Here is a 13,833-nt window from a genome sequence, read left to right on the forward strand (position 1 = left end):
CGTTTTCCTGTAAGTCTGTCGATGGTGTCTATACTCAAATAACAAAGCTTGCGGCTCTCACACCACCAGTGGAGATGGTGCCAGCAGCCCCTGAATTATTAACTTTTTCTGAGGTTCATGCCAGAGGCTGTTTGGCTTTTGTTAGGATCGAGTGCCAGGCAGGAGGCGGGGTCTACGAGTCTCAGAAAACCCCATGACACTGGACATCAACTCAGAGTGAGGCCACCACATCATTATAAAGTAGGAAGTAGCATTTTCTCTACTGGAGATTCGAGGCGAGGTCACCTGCCCACGCTCAGATGGTGACTGTCCCTGTCTCTAAGAAGAAACCCTCCCCGGTACGTACTTCAGATGAAATAAAGTTTCTACCATTAACAAACCCTTTAGGCAAACAACCCTCCAGGCTAAGAATGTGTAATCCATCATGAAGAGGTCACAGGCATGAGAGCTTATGACTGTGAGAGACGGAATGATCTCATGGAAAGAAGAGCAAAGCAAGAGCCCTTTTAATTAAAGACCCTTTTAATTATGCTGCATTAGATCTGCTTAACAGAGCTTCCACCTGATTCTCGGGATGTGCATGCAGCCCCTGTCCCTGAAGCGCACTGTCTTATGCTGAATTGCATAAATTTTAATAAATTCTTGTCTGGCACTTGCAGGATTAGCATCTCCATCATCCCTATTTCTCAAAGGACCCAAGAGTCCCGTACCAACAGAATACAGGCACACAGAGAGGACCCCCACCCCACGCTGGATCCATCTCACCTGTCACATCAATGACTTAGCATGTTTCTGTGTGGCCATGGAGCATTATTTTAGCATCAGGTAAGGACAGAAAGGCAGGATCACCCAGATGATGGCGAAGAAAGAAGGGCCACTCTGGGGAGCCTTGGAGTTCAGCAGCTGGAGGTGACCGCGCCTTTTAATCTCAGACTCTGTAAAGGGAGAAATAATGTTAATTCCAACTGCTGCTATGATCAAGGCTTCAGGGAGGCTCTAGATCTCGCTGCCCCCAGTACATAATATATCTGCTAAAGAAATCAGATCTTAACTCATATTTTCTTCTCACCCCAGGAAGCCCTCACAGGGTGGGGAGGAACCCACCTGTCACTTTGATATCTCCGGTGGCTTTGGCAATGTCGTTCTCGATCATGCAGGAGTATGTGTTGTTGATGGTGACATTGTAGAGTACTGACACCACCTTCATGGTCACGTTCTCAGAGTTCAGTTCAAAGCTGGTGTTGGAGACTTCTGAGAAGTTGGCTCCCTGGTCCACCTGAGATGCCCAGACCACTGTAGGCTGGGGGAACCAGCGGGGAGCCTCACAGCGCAAGCTCTCAGAGCTGGCATTGTAGTCCACGTTCACCTCTGGGATGCTGAAGGCTATGGGGTTGAAGTCATGAAGGGCAGATGTTATTTCTTACAAATTGAGCCTTTGCAGCGACCCAGTATTTCCCCAGTGGGTTGTCTGCTCCTCTCAAATGCCAAATTCTCCATGGGGGCTCACCCATGCATTTGGCTGTGATCTCTTGCTTCCTCTGAATCCCCAGGTCACTGTACTTAGATCTGTCTAAGCCTTTGATGTACTTTACCAGTTATTTATAGATATTTATATATTTTTCTTTTCCCTGTCCTAACCTCAACTCTATAAGCTCTAGACCATGAGTTCTACAAGAACAAGGACAATCATCTTTGTCTTCTCAATCATATTTTTACTCTTCCCAGTATCAATCTCAGTCCTTGTACGTACATTCAGAAAAAATGTGTTAAATTGAATCAGTAAGGACGTGTGGGTTTCACTAGGTGAGGATTAGTGAGGGTACAGGACGAGTTGTTTCGGTTCGTTCCCTTTGAATTTCTCCTAAAATAAGTTCTACTGTCATGAGTCCCTGGAGGGGTTTATGTCAGAGTTGGGTTAGATTGACTTAGCATAGAAAACTCCCTGATGGATGACTTGGTTCTCTTAACTGCTACCAGAGAAAAGATTACATTTATTTTGACAAAACAGTTCAGGGAATACAGTTGAAAATTTAGAAGAAGTTAGAATCCAGAAAGAAAGGTTTTAAGACCTGCTATTATACTGGGCTACTTTGGTGTTGGTGTGGGTTCTAGATCACAAAGGTGGCTGCTAGCAGAATTTGGGGGCCTTTTTCTGACATTGGTCATGCATACATGAGCAGGTAGCGTGTGTCAGCAGTGGTCCATGCCCTCCCTTTCGTCTCAAGTACCTTGTGACACTTTCTTTCCCGCTTTCCAAATGTAACTCACCTCCAGTTTTATACTCAAGGTTGGCATTCCCCTTGCCTTTAGAGGTGATGATGTGACATTTATAGGTGCCAGCATCTGTGAGTTGCACGTTTTTCAGCCTCAGAGAGGCATTGCCAACTACCACCTGGTCAGCAAACACTGCTGTCCGGCCCCGGAACATTTCATCCTGGTCTGACAGGTCATCTTTGCCTTCTTTGAACTCATGGACCAGGCCCAGAACACCTTCCTTCAGCCACTGTATCGCTATATCAGAAAGTTTGATGTCAGGTTCAAAAGTGCAGCTCAGGATTCCATCCTCCCCGATGTTCCCAGCTGAGGTGAGAGTAGTGACTGTGATGGAGTGTCTTCCTGCAATTCAGGGAGCAAGGGTCAATGCCAAGGGGAGCCTCAGAACTTCTGCCGTCAACCCCTTGGTTACTAAAAGCCAGAGACTTCTGTGGTAAATTGGAAATAAAGGAGAATAGGGGATGCATAAAAAGAAGATAACTTATATAAGAAGGAAAGAAAGAGCAAGAAGACACAACAGATTTGTCAAACATATTCATTTTTCAAGACCAGTTCCCTAAATCTTTTTTTTTTTTTAATAGAGGCATGCTTTATTTATTTGTTTGCTGGTTTGTTTGTTTGTTTGGTTTATACATGCACTGGGTACAGTCAGAAGCGCGGGAGGGTGAGAGAATTCACCAGAGCCAGAGCCGGGAGCAGAGCAGGCAGAAGGACCGAAGTACACTGCCGAGGGGAGCAGCGGGCGGCAGGAGAGGTCTGCACGCCATGCGGGACCCTCCTCCGGTGGCCGGGGAGCAGCCGGGGATCGAACCGGCGCCGCAGAGGCCGCAGGCAGCTTCGCAACCCAGCACTCAACTGCTGCGCCACCGGGGAGGCCCCAGTTCCCTAAATCTTGAGAGACCTCAAGAAGAGGACATACTGGACCTGGAGTTTGAAGGGGAGCATTTAAGTCCTAGCCGTGTCACTTGATAGCTGTGTGAACTTGGAAAGTCATGTAACCTCTCTGGACTCAGAAAAATGAGTCTTACCTTGAAAGATTCTTGTGAGGACATGATCAGATGGCTGTGAGCTTTATTTGTAAACTGTAATCACAAGGTATTATTTAAGGTATTATTATTATTATTATTATTATAATCATTTAAGGTATTATTCTTGGTTAACCAGAGGTGGCGCAGAAGAGAAACCTAATGTTAACTAACTGTTGCTGGTAATTCTGAAGAATGCTAAACTCTAAAGTGCTGCTACTTTTATCTCCACTTGAATGATGAGGAAACCAAGGCTTAGAGAGCAGATAAGTGATTTGGTGAAAGTGACAGTGCTAACAATGGCATAATGAAGAATCGTACTTAATTAAACTGAGTTGATTTCTCCCTCAGATAGAAGTCAGCCCCCCTTCTCCAAACATCCCTCCTGTGGAAATATTACTTATGGTGCCAGCAGGGCCACGGCCTCTCCCCACTTACTCAGCCAGTAGCCCCTTCAGTCTGTGAAGGACTGACCAGCTATTCCTTCTGCACTGGAGGCTGCAGAGTGGGGATGCCCAAAGGGGCGATGACATTAGCTGAATCTTCGTCAGTGGCTCCTTCTCTGGTTTGGATGTGAAGCTAAGGAGAGGACAGGTCTTAGAGCTCAAGAGGAGAGTGGATAGACACGAAGAAGTGTGAGGGACAGACCTTGAGAAAGAGGATTCCTCTTCCAATCTCTGAGTGTGTTTTCAACAAACACCTCCCATTAAACAGTCTGCACAAACCACTCCTTGCAGCCCCAAAGCCCAGTATGATGAGTCTCAGCTTCCTTCTAAGATGAAAGTTGGCCTTCTATCTTGAAGTGTTCCTGCTTCTCAAATTTGCCTCCATCCAACCCATTTCCCATGCATTCAGCTTTCAGGTTGGTCTTAAAGTCCATCTGAACATGTTCTTTTTCTAATTGGCAACCTTCTAGGTCTCCCAAGGGCTGGGGAGTAATGTTCGATTAACCAACGTGGCCTTCAAAGCTAAACACTGCCCGGCACATAGTAAATGTCCCATAGATAATAGCTCTCATTGCAACCTCTGCAGCCTCATTTACAGCATCCTTTCACAGCGATTTACTGATTTTCTGCTTTCATGGGAAAAGATGTAAGCAAAACATACTTGCTATTTTTCAAATATGAGAGATAAGCATTATGAAGGCAAAGGGTAATCCTTATCTTTAGAGAGTCCTGGCATCTGGCCTTCAAGGATGGAGCTGGCTAGTGGGTCCTAGGCCTTCATAAAGCAGATGATGATAATGGATGAGAGACAGAGCTAGGTGGATTTATATTAGAGAGAGAAAAAATTCTAGGGCAAATAGAGACAGCGAAAATTAAAAAAAAAACATGTTGGGCTGGGAGGACATTTTGGAGACTTCATCATGAGGAAGAAGACAAAGTTTGGAGTCGCTGCCACACATGGCCATTGATGCAGGAGATTTGGTAGGGAAATGATGAAAGATTAATATGAAGTGTTGCTGCTGAATATAAATGCAACATAGCCTGTCCTCTGCCTTGGCATTTTCTTGAACACTGTTTTAAATATTTGATTTGCCTTTTAATGATTTTTACTTGACAGGCTGATATCTAAGACATCCCAGGTCATGGAGATTATACAATTATACTATGCATCTTCAACTCCTTGTTCATCTTGCACCTACAATTTATAGTTCCCTCCTCTCCTTTATCACCAGTTATCCAAATCCCACTTCCACTCAAGGCTGTTCAGATGGCAGTCCTTGCATGAAACCTTTTTTGATCTGCCAAGGCAAAATTAATAGATGCTTTCTTTACTCCCCCTTAACACAGTCCTTCACTTTCATTACAGCGGCTGTCTTCCTCTTCCTTGTCTCTAGTCAATCTCAGACACTAATTTGTAAGCTTTTCAAGGGCAGAAACTGTCTTAAACATATTTGTAAGTCCTATAAAGCTGTGATGGCTAATTTTAGATGTCAGCTTGACTGGGCCCAGGGTGCCCGGACATTTGACCAATCGCTGTTCCGGTATTGCAGTGAGGATGTTTCTGGGTGAGATGAACATTTCAATCAGCAGACCACGCAAAGCAGATTGCACTCCCTCAGGTGTGTGGCATCATCCAATCAGTGGGAGCCCTCCATAGAACAAAGAAGCTGAGTAAGAGGGACCCCTGCATAAGAGGAAGGTGGCGCTCAAGACCAACTCCATGGTGGAGGGTGGAGCTTTCCAGACTCCACCCCCTAATAGTCTGCCAGAGTGATGGAGAATAGGGACCAGGCTTGGGCTTTGTGAGTTAATTGGCTGTGGAGTTGTGGTGCTGTGGAGAAGCTGCCAGCTTGCCACATGTGGCTTTGGCTTGGACACCGTTTCTGCTCAGTGGACACTATCTGGGGTAGGACAGAAGGCTTCTGGCCATGAGCACGCCAGCAATTTCTCTCTTTCTTTCCCCGCTAGCTCTCCATTTTCTCACTCCCTGTGTAAATGAATCCTATCATTGTTGTTTCTCCCCGGGGGTCTGGTTTTGAGTGGTAACCTGTAGATGTAAGTGTACAGGTGAGGACCCGCCAACTGGGTCAACTCGGCTGCCCCCGGTTAGCCCTGCTCCACTGCTCCCTGATGGCTTTGAGCTGGGACATCAGTCTTTTCCTGCCTTCAGATTCAAATGGCAGCATTGCTTCTTCTTAGGTGTTGGGCCTGCTGGCTCTGGGGCTCTCCTGGTTCTCAGATCTTTGGACTCAGACTGGAACTAAGCCATTGACCCTCGCGGGTGGGTCTTTAGCTTGCTGACTGCAGACGTTGGGAATTTTCTTTTTCTTTTTTTTTAATAATAAATTTTATTTTTATATTCCCCCATACAATTGCAAACGCCCCATTCTGACCCCAATCCCTCCCCTCCCGCCCCCCACCCCCCAAAAAGTGTCTCTGGTTCATAGTTTTCTGTTGATTTTGATTTTCACTTTCTTATATTCATTTTCCTGGTCCCTTATTTAAGTTTTCTAGATTCCTGCTATGAGTGAGACCATCCGGTAATTTTCTTTTTCTTTTTGGCTTATTTCGCTGAGCATGATCCCTTCCAGCGCCATCCATGTTGCTGCAAATGGCATGTGTTTATCTTTTTTGAATGCTGAGTAATATTCCATGGTATATATGTACCACATCTTCTTGACCCAGTCATCTATTTTTGGGCATTTGGGTTGTTTCCAAAGCTTAGCTATTGTAAACAGTGCTGCTATAAACATAGGGGTGCAGGTGCTCTTTGGAATGGATGTTTCTGTGTCCTTTGGGTAAATACCTAGGAGTGGAATTGCTGGATCCTATGGAAGCTCTATGTTTAGTAGGTCCAGAAATCTCCACACAGCTCTCCATAGTGGTTGGACCAGTTTGCACTCCCACCAACAGTGCAGAAGAGTTCCTTTTTCTCCACACCCTCGCCAACATTTGTTGTTGCTAGTTTTTTTAATATGTGCCATTCTCACTGGTGTGAGATGGTATCTCATGGTAGTTTTGATTTGCATTTCCCTGATGACAAGTGATGTTGAACATTTTTTCATATGTCTGTTGGCCATTTGCATTTCCTCTTCAGAGAAGTTTCTTTTTAGCTCTTCTGCCCATTTTTTGACTGGATTATTTTCTTTGTTGTTGCTGAGTCTCATCAGCTCTTTGCAGATTTTTGTGATCAGTCCTTTATCATTAGTGTTGGGTGCAAAAATGTTCTCCCAGTTGGTGGGGTTTCTCTTTGTTTTTGTTATTGTCTCTTTTGCTGTGCAGAAGCTCTTTAATTTGATGTAGTCCCGTTGGGACTTTTCAACCTCCAGATACATGTGAGTCAGTTCCTTTGTTTCTCTGGAGAACGCTGATTAATACAGTTTTGCAACTTGGAGTGGGGTGCTGCTGCAATAAATACCTGTGCAGGTGGGAGACTTTGGAACAGGGTTGTAGGGTAAAGAAAATATCAGGCTTTTCTGCCCTTCTGCCATCAGGATAGATGATGGATCCTTGTCCTGAATGCATGCCTGATGGCGGGCACCTGGAATAGGGTGTGGGCATAGGTAGATGGGATTCAGCTGAGTTAAGACTGTGCTTTTAAGGGCGGGGATGCCAGCAGCCCCAGCCAGCAGCAGCAGCAGCACCAGCACCAGTAGCAGCAGTAGAAGCAGAAGCCGAAGCCGAAAGAGAAGCCGAGAAGCAGCAGAACGAACGCCAGAGAGTCCAGATAGAGTGAAGACTTGCTGGGGGCTGGGAGGCCTGCCAACCTCCCAGCCCCCCAGCCAGCACCCCTGCCTGCCATATGCCTGGTGAACCCCAAATAAAAAACCTGCAGAACTACTGAGGACTCTGACTCCTCCTTTACCCGGTCTGCATGGGATCAGAAAACCTGCACTGTGCCCAGTCCTGCCCTTACAAGGGTGAAGACTTTCGAGATGCACATTAGAAACATGGATGTTAAGGGTGATTCTGGTGGAATGTCAGGCAGAAATGAAGACTATGTAATGGGAAAGGCAACTGTTGTTATAAAGTAGTGAAGAATACGGTTGAACTAGTGTTTTGTGGAATGTTTAGCTTGTAAATGGATATTTAATTGAGATTTCTAAGAGCAGGGTGTTGTTGAAGGAGTGATTTGGTTATTCTTGAATGCTTTATAGTAAAATGTGGGGAAGGTAAGAGATGCATTGAAGGAGGGATTGTTAAGCAAAAGGGAATCATGACTTAAGGGTTTGGAAAACCGCACCTATCCATATTGCAAACAAATGAAAAAGTTCTGAAGAGAACATGAAGGATATGTTTGAACAGCCACTTAATAAGGAGATTGTAGGTGCAAGCTATGGACTTAATCAGCATCCTCAGGAGAGGCCAGGATAGATGGGCCAGATCAGCAGAAACACTGCCAGCTGGGGACAGAAAAGTGAAAAGTAAACAGTGAAGAGAGGAAGGTTGTCAGACTTCTTAGAGCTTCTAGGACTGGACCATAGAGTTACTCAGTTGTGAATTCAGAAAAGGGTAGAAAATGATCCTGGAGATGATTCAGAGACCACCAGGGCTGTCTCCTGGGTTTCAGAGCGAGATGGGGGAGGGCAAGTCATCACCTCTGTTTTAAGTAGCCAGAGGATCTCTGATGGAAGCTTTAGACTGGGGGCCACCTGAAACTGAGGGGGGGGGGACTTTCTAGCCTCCAGAACTGTGAGAAAATTAATTTCTGTTATGTAAGCATCTGGGTTGTTATAGTAGCCTAAGAAAACTAAGAGAAGTGCCTATTAGTATGTTACTACAGTGAATGAATAAATGAATGAATGGAAATCAGTAGAAAACAAGGCACTGTTTGAGATGATGGTTTTAGACAAATGATTGTGGGACTAAGTAGTGTTTGGCAGGAGCACCACCTCTCAATTCTGTGGAAATGTGAATCCTGGAAAAGGAAAGCAGTGAAAATACAGAGAAATTCTCAATAAAATCATGCAGAAAATGTAACTGTGTTAAAGCAAGGGTAAATTGGATTGTAGTTTATAAAGTGCCATTAAAGTTGAATTGAAAAATTACTTTTCTGAAAAAAAGTACATGATTAACACAGTTTATGGAGAGAATGAAATGGTAATGACATATCTTAGTTCAGTAATTGTGCTACTAAATTAATTTTAATGCGTTGGCCTCGAGCCCACAGGTAGGGAATTTGTTGAAATATCTCTTCGAGAACCTGATGATTTAAAGTAGGCAGCTGTGGAGTGCCCTGGGGGCCCTCTGCAGGCTTTCGCCCATTTAAGACTGTGTTAAAGAAGTGGCAGATGGAGTGAGTGTAATGTCAATTAAGCCCCCTCTCCTCCACATCAATTAAAAGGAGAAATAAAAGTCAGCGAGAGTGTAAACCATGAACCTAGCTATTGCTTTGCACCCAGAAGACAACAAATATTTATTTGTTAGGTAACTAAGTGATGGTTAAAAGTGACAACATGACATTTAATTTGCAAGCAGCAGCACATAAATATTGCTCCTCACAAAAAAAAAAATGTGCATTCAAACTTGCAAACAGATATTGGCCATGGAGCTCAGTTGTAGGAAAAGGTCTGTCCTGATGTCTCTCCAGGTCTGTTAGCCACCAGGGGCTCTTGTGTGAGTTGGCGAGTGGAGGACAAGAGGACTTGAGGAGATGGGTCAGGGGCAGCTCTCTCTTGCTATGGAATCCTGACAACCTGAACAGGCACAGATTTTGAAGGACTTCATTGACCTCCATCAAACCTCTTTAAAGTTGGAAACCCGGAGCCTCCCTGGTGGCACAAGGGGTTAAAAGCACCACACTATGACACTATCCGGCAGCCTCTGCAGCATGAGTTTGACTCCTGGCCGGCCAGGGAGCTGCCCACATGGTGCAGCAGACTCGCCTGTCTTGCCTGCTGCTCCCCTCAGCAGTGTATCTCAGTCTGTCTGCCTGTTCTGTTCCCCACTCTGTCTCTGGTAAATAGACTCTCACCCCCCACACCTCTGGCCTGTACCCCAGTTCTTATATGCATAAATAATGAATCTTTAAAAAAAAATAAGTTGGAAACCCGGACCACTTCTAAGACCACTTCTCCAGCTCCTTAGGGCTCATTACCTTCACCATGCTGGTCTGACTGGGGAAAGAGGAGTTAGCGAGGGTGTAACAGGGTGGTCCCCAGGAAAGGGGGAGGTTCCCTGCCCCACCCAAGGAAGGGTGGAGCTGAGCAGGAAGAGGAGAAGCTGAAGAAGAGACTGAGGAAGGAAGCAGGATGGAGCCAGGAGACCTGGAGGAGGCGCATGGAGCCTAGAGACACGTGAAGAAGCTGCGCTTGTCTTTTGGTCGTGGACTGGGTGACACAGATGTGGGTAAGACCCATGGAGAGGTGACCATGGCAGCTTTTATCTTGATGTTGATTTTGCTCTTTTCCTTCTGGGCTTGTCCAGTTGTTTGTGACCCTTTGCTGTGGATCCCCACTGGAAGATGCTTTAGACTTGTGGCAGGCTTTGGGGCTTTGCTCTGGGCCGATCCCATATGGATGGACTTTTACCCACGAGGGGATGGGTAACTTTGGGTGCTTGATTTAGAAACTAGACTCTTTGCCTTACCTGTATTGTTTCCTAGTTTTATTAAAGTTCCTTCCCATTAAAGTCTCCTATGTTTTGTGTTGATGCGGCAGATGGCAGAACCCATTTACAATAGGCAGGTTTGCGGGGTTTGGGCTGCCCCTCTCCCTGTCCTATAACAAGGGGAGCAAGCCAGCCCCCAGCCATTGTTTTCTCACAGGGAGAGCGTTTCCCACTGCCTGCTCCCTGTGAGCTGGCATGTCTTGGGAGGTGAGCTGCCGTGACACAAGACAGGGATTCTTGACAGAATTGATGCACCGCCACTCAGTAAAACCTGGAAAACACATTTCCTGTAGATTCTAGCACAGAGAGCATACCGGGAGGCCGCAGCCATGGTCACCCAGCATCTACTGGACTCCAGCTCTCCAGAGGACACTGCAGCTTAAACATGGGAGGTGCCCCTGCACAAGGCTTGCAGAGAAGAGAGCAGAGCCTGGGGTAGCAGCTGCTCCTGTGAAGTTCGAGGAGCCACTGGGTGAGGCTAGATGGGGATGCAGGAGCCACGCAGGAAGCAACAAGCCGACCCCGGTGTTGGAGCACATAGCAGAGGCCCCCATGACTCATGTCCTAGCTCTGCCCTTGCTGGATATGTGACCCGGGCGACTTTCCTGACTTCTTTATTCCATAAGTCTTTTCATCTCAAAAATGGGGATGTGGCTACTACTATGGCTCCTTCAGAGGCTCTCTGAAGGGCACTCAACGATGCCAGGCAGGTGATGTGCCTAATGTAGAAACTGACTTGTTAAAATAAACCTTAAATCTCTGATTTAAGGGGTCAGAGCCCAGGGGGACAAACACGTCTCTAGGGGGTTTGCTTGTAGTGATTCATGTTAAGCCTGATAACCAAGAGAGGGAGGAATGGCTGCTGTGTCCACTTTAAGAATCAGGGCAAAGCAGGACATGAGATGAAAGGCCTGAAGTCCTGGTCCAGCAGGTAAGAGCCAGAGTCAGAATGGGCCTACCTGGCGCTGAGCCCTTCCTACGTAGCTACCACGTGCTGGGGTCAGGTGGGGTCAGGTGGCGGAGCGCCTGCCCAACAAAACCACACACGCTCCTCACGACAGAATAAACATAACGAGAAAGCATAAAATAAGTGGAAGAAAAAGCTCACTGCTGTTTATTTCCTCAGATGACTTCACTTCAAAAAACTATAAATTCTTTCCACAAAATTTGCTCAATGCACCTCTTAGTGCCATAAGCACATGCCTGATGGGTTTATCCAGTGTCTGGCGATGGAGCATTCAAGAAGGAAATATATACATAAATAAATAAATGCAATAGGAAAAAATAAAGAAGGCAGGGTGTTGTCTTCCTGCCGGGCTCCCCAGCCTCAGAGAAGGCCTGCCCCCATGTGGCCAGGATGGGGTGCACATTTTAGGAGTTCTCTGACTGTATTCATAACAGAAAGTTATTAATGGCACTGACACCATACGTAAGATCAATATAATTATCAATATAAATAGCAGCAGCAACCATTTATTACACACGTGTCAGGTGCTTCATGTAAAATCCACAATAATCCCGATTATTTTGCCAGTGAGGAAACTGATTCTGGAAAGTGAAGTTAAATCCCAAAGGATATACAGTTAGTGTCACACCTGAGGTGAGGCCCTGTCTGTCAGATTCCTAAGCTCCTCTTTTACACAGAGCTGCTAGACGGCCCCCGGTGTGGGAGTGTTGGCCCAGGGGCCTTCCACAGCCTCTCCTGCCCTCTCCATGGGTCATCCATGGAGACTGTCCTGCCAGGGATTTGTGGACAACCCGTGACCTCTTCAAAACCATCCATCTCAATTGCATTATACGCTTTATAGAATCCACACTTAGAACTTGTCAGGAATTGGCTGGCTCTCAGGAGGTGATATATAGGCCTCAGGAAAGTTATACAGAAATAGAACATTCCCCCCCTCCCCCCCGTATTTAGAAATATCTTTAAGTCTTTAAAAGCTGTATCTCAGGAATAATACCTGCAGAGCGAAGCAGAAAACACTTGTCTGGCTGGCACAGTCTGCCTGAATGTTATCAGGACAGGGTGGGAGGGAGCAAAGTGGGGTCTAGAAGCAAGTTATCAGGGTCTGAAACACCACAATGCCCACCTGCTAGCTGTGTGGCCCTTTGGCACACACACACATGTGACACTTTCTCATTAGGACACAGAAGTATATCTGCCTCCTATTTGTTGTGAGTGGTAAATCAAATGATGCATGCAAAGTTATTTAGCACTGCGAGGGGAATATAGAAAAGACTCCATCTCATCACTGTTATCACCACCATCACTACCATTACCTACTTGATATTGTTGCCTTAATGTCATTGTCTTATGTATTAGGCTATCTGACATTGCATTGAATGGATTTAACATGTGATAATATGATGCTCTTCTATAAAAAGGGTTACGGCCTTTTTATAGATGTAATTGAGAAAAATCTAACTAGTTTTAAACTAATGAATAACCCATTTTATCCAAAAATAACCAGCATTTATCCCGTGTAAAGGAAAGAAGGCAAAACAAAATGAAAAAACACCCTCTTTTTTGATGGCATGGTTTTAATATGATTAGTGGTACATTCCTAGATATTGTGGACTAATTTGTATCTAGTTATTTAGCTCTCCATGCATCCACCTCTTTGTCCATTTAAAAAGCACTTAAGGAGAACCCTCTGCTTCAAGGTACTCAGCTAAGTGCTTGAGATTTCCATAGCTTTGCAACAGGGAGGGGTATTAATAGTAAGTGTTGACTGTCACCGGGAAGCTGTGACAACGTGAGTGTTCCTGCTGGGCTGGGCAGCATCACTGCCTACCAGAAGAACTCCACACGGACTCTGATACCACACAAGTTAGCCCTCGGCCCCAAAAGGGTTAGTCACCAAGACTTAGAATGAAGGACAAACATGAGGATTTTAACTCAAGGTGGTATATAAGATCAAGAATAAGGAAAATCACTATGGGAGAGCATTAGTGAAGAAGGCACCAAAATGTATATATTAATATTTTTAAATGTGGGTCCCAAATATTTGCTTTGCCAATATTTTATTTCCACAAATACATATTTAAATGTATAACTGCAGTTATAATGCATACACTTTATGTGTGTTATGCTTCGATGCATAATGAATATTTTAGTGTACATAGAGCATACATACATAAAAATGTACACACCATGACTGAAGCTTGTGAAATCAGCACAGCTTCATCTCACTGAACCATCACTCACACATAAACCCAGGATTTTATAGTCCGAGCTATACCTTCATGCACCCTCCTCCTGGCTAACCTTTCACTCTTTCCAAGGTAATAACCTTTTTATTTTTATTTTTTTTTTTTTTTGCCTTCAAACATCAGATTCATTTGTCTGTTTTGGGGCTTTATATACATGGAATTATCCAGCATATGCCATTTTGCATCTGGCTCTGTTGTGCGATATTTCTCATATGAAAATGTGCTCAGTCTTTACAGTCACCAGGAAACAAAAATAAAATTCACAA

General features: G+C 45.1%; 1 protein-coding gene across 2 annotated transcripts in view; it reads right to left on the bottom strand.

The window, feature by feature from the left end:
* Window positions 1-810: 810 nt before the first annotated feature.
* Window positions 811-13,833, bottom strand: part of VTCN1 (V-set domain containing T cell activation inhibitor 1) — a gene marked incomplete at both ends in the record, with an annotated part of 45,261 nt that continues 32,238 nt past the window's right edge. Inside the window, 3 exons of one of the 2 annotated variants that reach the window (XM_084241820.1) lie at window positions 811-935; window positions 1,105-1,383; window positions 2,269-2,616. In XM_084241820.1, coding sequence (XP_084097946.1) covers window positions 811-935; window positions 1,105-1,383; window positions 2,269-2,616 — 752 coding nt within the window. The remainder of the gene's footprint in view (window positions 936-1,104; window positions 1,384-2,268; window positions 2,617-13,833) is intronic. The other variant, XM_084241821.1, reaches the window with a different exon arrangement.

Source organism: Talpa europaea (assembly GCF_964194135.1).
Source record: "Talpa europaea genome assembly, chromosome: 9".
In the NCBI taxonomy this organism is placed as follows: Eukaryota; Metazoa; Chordata; class Mammalia; order Eulipotyphla; family Talpidae; genus Talpa; species Talpa europaea.